This window comes from Rattus norvegicus, chromosome 7 (genome assembly GCF_021556685.1).
Source record: "Rattus norvegicus strain SHRSP/BbbUtx chromosome 7, alternate assembly SHRSP_T2T, whole genome shotgun sequence".
Lineage (NCBI taxonomy): Eukaryota > Metazoa > Chordata > Mammalia > Rodentia > Muridae > Rattus > Rattus norvegicus.
In genome coordinates this window covers 62,581,538-62,589,331 of record NC_141540.1, presented here as the reverse complement: position 1 = coordinate 62,589,331, position 7,794 = coordinate 62,581,538, and the positions used below count along the sequence as shown (strand labels likewise).

At 42.9% G+C, this 7,794-nt stretch overlaps 1 protein-coding gene across 1 annotated transcript; it reads left to right on the top strand.

Annotated features, from left to right (window-relative positions):
• The first annotated feature begins 257 nt into the window (after positions 1–257).
• RGD1306474 (similar to RIKEN cDNA 9530003J23) lies at positions 258–5,130 on the top strand. Its single transcript, NM_001108746.1, has 4 exons — positions 258–477; positions 1,153–1,317; positions 3,335–3,413; positions 4,330–5,130. Exons 1-4 carry the CDS (start codon positions 333–335, stop codon positions 4,394–4,396), a joined length of 456 nt encoding a protein of 151 aa, NP_001102216.1. The 5' UTR covers positions 258–332; the 3' UTR covers positions 4,397–5,130.
• Positions 5,131–7,794: the final 2,664 nt, after the last annotated feature.

The following is a 7,794-nucleotide window of genomic DNA, read 5'->3' as shown; positions in this document are numbered from 1 at the left end:
CAGTGAAACAACTGCTTTATTTCTCTTTGTATTGCTGACATTCAAGATGAAACAGAGTGAGCTTCTTGCTCTGGAAGCAGGGTTAGCTCCCCGTTCTTTGTGAGCCAAGTCTTTGAACAATATCATTTCATCGTTCTCTCTAGACCAGAATATCTCAGTTCAAACACTGGGGGGAAATGCTTTTGAAGTTTGCAGATCAATAAGAACTTCCTGCTTTGCATGAAGCTCAAAAGGTAGAGACCCCAAACCAGAGAGGGTGAAGGGAGTTGAGAGATGCTTAAATACTGGGGCCTGATTGCTCGGGGCAGTCACTGAGGTGGTTCCCAGGCAACATGAAGGCTCTCCCAACTCTCCTCACTCTGGGGCTCCTCCTGCTTTCCATCACAGTCCAGGGCAAGGTCCTCAACCGATGTTTGCTAGCCAGAACTCTACAAAGATTTGGACTAGGTGGCTTCAAAGGAATCAGCCTGGCGAATTGTGAGTGTCCTCTGCTTTATACCTTCTGAGAAATGCCACTTCAGAGCATGCACGGGGAGGAATGATCAATCGGAAAGGGGGGCTGAGTGTAAAAGCAATGGAAGAAACACTATTTTAGTAATTTTAGAAGCACCTTACCTTGCTGACTATCACAAAAACGACTTACATTACAAAAACATTCTCCCAGGGCCCCTTAAAACTAAAGCTTTGACCCACAAATGGTGGCCCTCAAGTGTAGTCCTAACTACTCAAGAGGCCAAGGTGGAAAGTTGACTGGAGCCCAGGAAACCAGCCTGGGAAATACAGTGAGCAAAAGAGAGGTCAGATGGATGGTTTGGCTGAGAAACACACTTGCTACAAAACCTGATGACATAGGGGTGAACCCCAGAACCCAGGTAATGGTAGAAGGAGAGAGCTGATTCCAAAGCTGTCCTCTGACCTCTATTTGTAACACACACACACACACACACACACACACACACACATTCACACTCTCTCTCTCTCTCTCTCTTGAAAACCTAGCAAAAGACACTAAAGTATTAAGATATGTTACAAGTTAATATATTCCTATGCTTACAAAGCAAGTTATTAATAAAAGTACAATCAGCTACCTAAAGGATGAACAGTGTAATTCATTTAAACTCACTGCTTATAAATAAAATAACTTCTTTTCAGGGATCTGTTTGGCTAAGTCGGTGAGTGGTTATGACACAAAAGCTATAAAATACAACCATGAAGACCGAAGCACCAACTATGGGATATTTCAGATTAGTAGCCGATACTGGTGTAATGACAGCAAAACCCCAGGATCAAAGAACTTTTGTCGGGTGTCCTGCAAAGGTAAGTATTTAGATGACACTAGAACTTACAAGAAAGACACTCAGTACCAATGGCAGCATAACTTTGTGTTCATCACAGACTTAGAAGCATACCATCTTAACCTCTAAGTAGTAATTACTGTCCCCCTAGTAAGAACTGAGGGCTCGGTGACAGTCATGTGGAACCCCTACTTGTTTCCATGAAATCCTGGGTGCTGTCCTCAGTCAAGGAAAAAAACTTGGTATCCTAAGAAGATGGTGCTTTAACATTCAAATGTTTCTAGAAGGACCTATGAAAATGGCCTAATATTTACTCCTATTATACTTCGGTTTAGAATAACACATTAATGAAGAAATCCTCCTCTTCCCTTAGGGGTAGCTCAGGGATAAATTGACTCCATGTCCTTTTATGTCAAATGCTCTTAAAACACAGAAAATTAGATATTAGTATAAAAAACATCCACGTGATTTAAGTAATATGCCTAGTGTTGTATTAAAGTGAATTCAAAATGTTATGATATTGTACTTCTAAGTTCTTTGGCTTGTATCTCAAAAAAAAGCCCAACACTCTTCTTCGATAATGGTTGTCGCTCATGGAAAATTAAATTATGGCTTTATGGATTTGAGAAACTAAAAAAGAAAAAAAAGACAATATAACAAAAATTTAAAAGGGGTTGGGGATTTAGCTCAGTGGTAGAGCGCTTGCCTAGCAAGCACAAGGCCCTGGGTTCGGTCCCCAGCTCCGAAAAAAAAAAAAAAAAAGACAATATGGATTTGAGAAACTGACTTCTTTTCATAAGAAATACAGCATATCATAGTCCAGGAACATTAATCTTGATACATTAGAAGGGAAGAACGTAACCTTTTAGCTCCTGAAATACACATCAGCACTGACATCGGTAATATTTAAATGTTAAAATCAAACAAGCATTAAATGGTTAAATGTTAAAATTACCAGAAGAGAATATTCATTTTTAAATCTTGTTAATTTACTTTTAAAACACTTGGCATTATATAATCATCTACGACCAAAGAATCAAGTTTCTAACAAAAGTAAGAAAATGTAGCAGCCACAATATGTTTCAAGTGGCTCACAGACACTACGGACTTTTGGTATGCATTCTTCCAGAATGCATATAGTGTGTGTATAAATAAAATTATATTGTACACATACAAATACTTGATGTGTGCTTGACAAAGTTCAATTCTAATGTCTGTGTGCATATACCTGCACACATATATGTATATATTTATAATTTGATTCTCACCACTCGAAATTATTGCCATATCAACAAATACAAATTCTGTGTTATCACTTTTAATGTGTGAATAAAACTCCACTGTACGTTTACTCTGTCTGCTGGCTTGACTGTTAGAGTTAAGCACTAATATTACTTCCATTTTTCCCTTTTAGAAATTGCTGCGAAGGACAGTGTCACATACATGTATTCAAGCACTTTTCATATTATCTCTTTTTTAAATTTAGAGTAATTTGTTTTGTGTGTGCAAATGTTTTCCCTGCACATATGTGTGTGCACTGCATGCATGCCTGGTGTCCAAGGAGGTCAGAAGAGGGCTGTGGATCCCCTGAAACTGTAGCTATAGATGGCTGTGGGTTGTGAACCCCCACCGTGTGGGTGCTTGGAATGAACCCCCATCCTCTGCAAGAGCAACAAGTGCTCTTAACTGCTGCCTCATCGCGATACTAGTTCTCTAAGATAAACTCTCATTTGCAGAAATCCTGAGTGGGAAAGTCCGAGCACGTTTGACTTTAGGTGAGGTACATAGAAACACTTCCATATTGGTTAGAAAGTCTAAAACTTCCAGTGACTTTATTACGTGACATAGAGAGCATTTGTGTCCTGATAAGAGGGACAGAATGGGGGGGTGGGGGGCATGCCTCCGACAGACACAGGAGATGGTCTACGGAGGTGGTGTCCTGGAGTGCTCACTCAGTGTAACAGAGCAAAGCTGACTGAATCTAAAGGGAATATGCATTTCCTGTGCGGGCTCTCTCATTCCTCACCCTTCTCCTCTAGCTTTGCTGAAGAATAACATCAAGGCTAGTGTAACTTGTGCGAAGAGGATCGTGAAGGATCCACGAGGAATTACTACATGGTATGTTTTCATTGTTAAAGAGGAAAACTGCGCGGGGGCAGGCATTGTACGTTCCTTTAATCCAGCACTCTGGCCTAGGCAGATGCAGGCCAAAGATCACTGCCGAAGGTCTCTGTGAGTTTGAGGCCAAACATGGTCTACAGAGTGAGTTCCAGGACAGCCAGGGCTACACAGACAAAGCCTATCTGGGGGATATTGGGCAGGGGGAGGGTGCTAGGTGGGATGAACTGCTTTAAGCTCCCCTCCCACTGACACCTAAGAGCAGACATTCTAAGAACAAAATAATGGCATTTCTTGGCTCAGCGTGTAAGAAACTCAGAATCCCCCACTTCTATTCCTAGAGTCACTTTAGGATACTCTGAGAATTCCCACAGTCAAGGACTGAGGAGATGACTCAGTAAACGTGTTGGCTTCACGAGCATAAAAACCTGAGAGTGCTTTCCAAACCCCACAAAAAACAGCCAGGCGTGGAGGTGTGTGCTTGCTGTCCCAGGGGCGGTGCTGGCCAGGCAGCATAGCCAACTGGGTGAGCACCAGGCCCAGCAGGAGACCCTGCCTCAAAAAACTGACATTCTCCTCTATCCTCTGCACACATGGCGGGCATGCACGCACACACGCACACACACACACACACACACACAGTCATTTCCCTCACTCTACTCCTTCCTTGCCATATCTTAAAACTGTCCATAAGAAAATGAAATGCATGACTCAACACAATTTCCTCTGTCCTGCGCTCCCGAGAGGGTGTTGGGAGAAGCAATGCACTTGTGCACACACTGAGTCACTGCTTTCTGGATGCACCTGTTGCTCATGTTTTATTGTTTATATATTATTTTGGCTCTCAAGAGTTTGGAAGTGTGCATCTCATAAAGAAGATGGATTTGAGCCCTTTTCTGTTTGCTTTTCTTTACAGGGAGGCATGGAGGAAAAACTGTGAGCACAAAAACCTCTTTCAGTACGTTCAGGGCTGCAGTCTATAACCGCTTCCCTGCTCAGATCATTCGCTCTTTCTCAGAGCATGGCAAACAAGTTAGGTCAAAGGTCACCCTGCTGTAGTTCCCCTTCGGACAAAGTGGAGCTGCACAGGAGCGAGAGCTAGAAGAAATGAGTCTTCTGAGAAACTTCCTGTCCACTGGTTTCTCTGTGCAGTCCTGGTTGTCCTCAAACTCACTCTGTAGACCAGGCTGGCCTCAAACTCAGAGAACCGTCTGCCTCTGCCTCCAGAGTGCTGGTCTTAAAGGCTTACACCACCATCACCACCCAGCTACCTAGTGTGATTATCATTTGATGATAAGCCTAGATTTTTCAGCTTGTGAGTGAAACTGAAGTGGTAGAGTATTTCTCTAACTCCTTGCTTTTCAAATGCTTCTCTAACATGCCATTCTCCTTCAACAAAGGAACTCAGGTTTAATCATGAACAATGGACTCTTCCTCATACACACACACACACACACACACACACACACACACACACACACACACACACACACTCAGCTTAGGCAAAACTCACAGCTATGGTGGTATCTGATCCCTTCGTCTGTTTGAACTACTCCAAAAACCTTAAAGTTGTCCACTGTTGGGTAAGGCAACATTTGCAAAGGTGACTTCTAAATGACTGAACTCAGGAGACTTAGCTGTTGTTTTCCTGTACTGACCTTTGGCTGCGGCGTTTGCCTGACGTGCTTGAGAAATAAATGTACCCCTGCTTGTGACAATCTGTGCCCCCCTTGGCTGACTGTTCCTGTGCATCTTACTGACCAAGAGGGATCCATGAGCTGTTCTGTCCTGAATTTTCTTAAACTTACATTCAGACATTTCATCCACATCCGAGATAGACAAGTTTGCGTTGGAATTAACAGCAGCAGTGAAGGTGTTCGTGCATTGAAAGTGCACATATTGACATTAGTGGATTTGCAATGCACATACTGTCTGCCACCATTACACTCCTCTAGTGTCCACGGAGAAATAATGACATATAATATATAAGTATATACGGTATCTTGAATTTCTTCTGGATCCTCGCCAAATGTCAATAGCTGTGGTAGGAAAAGCCAATGGTGTGTTGTAGTGCTTGTTTTCCTGTTGCTGTGATAAACACCATGGCCGAAAGCAAACTGGGGAGGAAAGGGTTTCTCTCAGATAACAGTTCAGCAATGAGAGAAGTCAGGGGGTAGAGGGTGGGGAGGAACTAAAGCAGAAGCAGAGGGAAGAGGAGGAGAAAGCCACTCTCAGCTCAACCTAGCCACCTTCCTAACACAGTGAAAGTCGCCCACACGGGACTGCGTCAATCAGGGAAATGTCCCCACATTTCAATCTGGTGACGGCAATTCTTCCCTCTAGGGACTATTGCAGTTACCCATCACATTCATCAACAAATCTGGCATTAAAGATATAGATGCAAGCCAGTCTTTAATTGTGTCTTTACTTATGTCTTTAATTGTGAGGCAGGGGCAGGGGCAGGGACAGGGACAGGGGCAGGGGCAGGGGCAGGGGCAGGGGCAGGGGCAGGGGCAGGGGCAGGGGCAGGGGCAGGGGCAGGGGCAGGGGCAGGGGCAGAGTTCTGTGAGTTCTGGGGCAGCCTGAACTATAGAGTGAGTTCCAGGACAGTCAGGTCCACACAGAGAAACTCTTTCAGAAAAACAAAATGAAACAAACAAATATGCAACATTATCAGCAAATAAATACACAAAAAAGGAACATTGGAAAAATTATAGTTTATTACTTGACTAGATTTTTACAGATGCTTGATACACAAAGGCTACGCTGGATTCTTACAAACATTTGATATATAAAAACTGTCATTATTTCCCTTTCTTTTGTCTCTGAATATTCTAGATAGTCATGGAGAACTCACTTTTTACCTTTAGAGATTGCTCCTGATCTCTCTAACTCTCTCTAGCACCTGGGCCATCAGCCACCCACAGTATTTGTTAGCTTTCTGGAAGCTCTCCCAGAGTCCAATCTACAGTGGTTTTTACATTTTTATTACATGTATTTACTGGAGAGGTGCACATGTGCTACATGTGCCACAGTGTGCATGTTGGAGGTGAAAACAACTTTTAGGAGTGGGTTCTCTCTGTCCGCCAGGGGAGCCTTGGGATCAAACTCAGGTCATCAGATTTGGCAGCAAATGCCTCTACCCACTGAGTCATATGATCAGCCCTGAAGATAGATTTGGATCCTGTCCTAACTGTGATGCCGGGGTTAGCCGCTACACTCTCCAGCCTGCACTTTGTTGAATGTCTTCCTCTAGCCTTCATGCTCTGTAATGTTTCCTGTCCAACACTGCCCCAGACCCACAGCTCTCTGCTTTAGCTCATCATCCAGGCCATAGGTGGAACCTCTCACGCAGGAATGTCACCTCTGTCTGCCCCTGACTCTCAGATATTTACTAAGGTTCTGTATGACTCGTGACAATAAAAGTCACTCAGAGCTCTCTGTAAAGGCTCTGAGCAGGACAATCAGTGCCATCACAGAGCTGTCTAGCAGGTAATAACTGCTAGATAAACTCCCTGACAAGGATTTCCGACCAGAGCATAGGTCCATGACCCACAAGGAAGGCATGACCTCGAGGAAGACTGTTAACCACTGTTAAAGGGGCTGGAGAGATGAGGAGTGGGTAGGAGCACTTGCTGTTCATGCGGAGGACGTAGGGTCAGTTCCCACTGCCCACCGCTCACAACCATACTGTTCCAGGGGATCTCACACCATCTTTTGACATCTAAGGTGCCGTGCATGAAAATGGTACCCATACTACATGCAGGCAACACACACACACACACACACACACACACACCGGCTAGATGGATGGATGGATGGATGGATGGATGGATGGATGGATGGATGGACAAAGCAAACTTCAACAAGCTCCAATGAGCAAGTTCCAACAAATTCATACATACATACTTACACACACAGAGAGACAGATACATATTCACACACATATATACATATATACATACATACACACAGACAGACATATGCACATTCATACACATATATACATATATACATACATACACACAGACAGACATATGCACATTCATACACATATATACATATATACATACATACACACAGACAGACATATGCACATTCATACACATATATACATATATACATACATACACACAGACAGACATATGCACATTCATACACATATATACATATATACATACATACACACAGACAGACATATGCACATTCATACACATATATACATATATACATACATACACACACAGAGACAGATACATATTCATACACATATATACATATATATATACATACACACAGACAGACATATGCACATTCATACACATATATACATATATATATACATACACACAGACAGACATATGCACATTCATACACATAT

What these genes read in the sequence shown, in the direction of transcription:
- RGD1306474 (NM_001108746.1), top strand. Translation starts at nt 333, where the DNA reads ATGAAGGCTCTCCCAACTCTCCTCACTCTGGGGCTCCTCCTGCTTTCC. An exon ending in TTGTCGGGTGTCCTGCAAAG is followed by an intron (nt 1,318 to 3,334) that starts GTAAGTATTTAG and finishes CTTCTCCTCTAG; the next exon opens with CTTTGCTGAAGAATAACATC. An exon ending in CCACGAGGAATTACTACATG is followed by an intron (nt 3,414 to 4,329) that starts GTATGTTTTCAT and finishes TTTTCTTTACAG; the next exon opens with GGAGGCATGGAGGAAAAACT.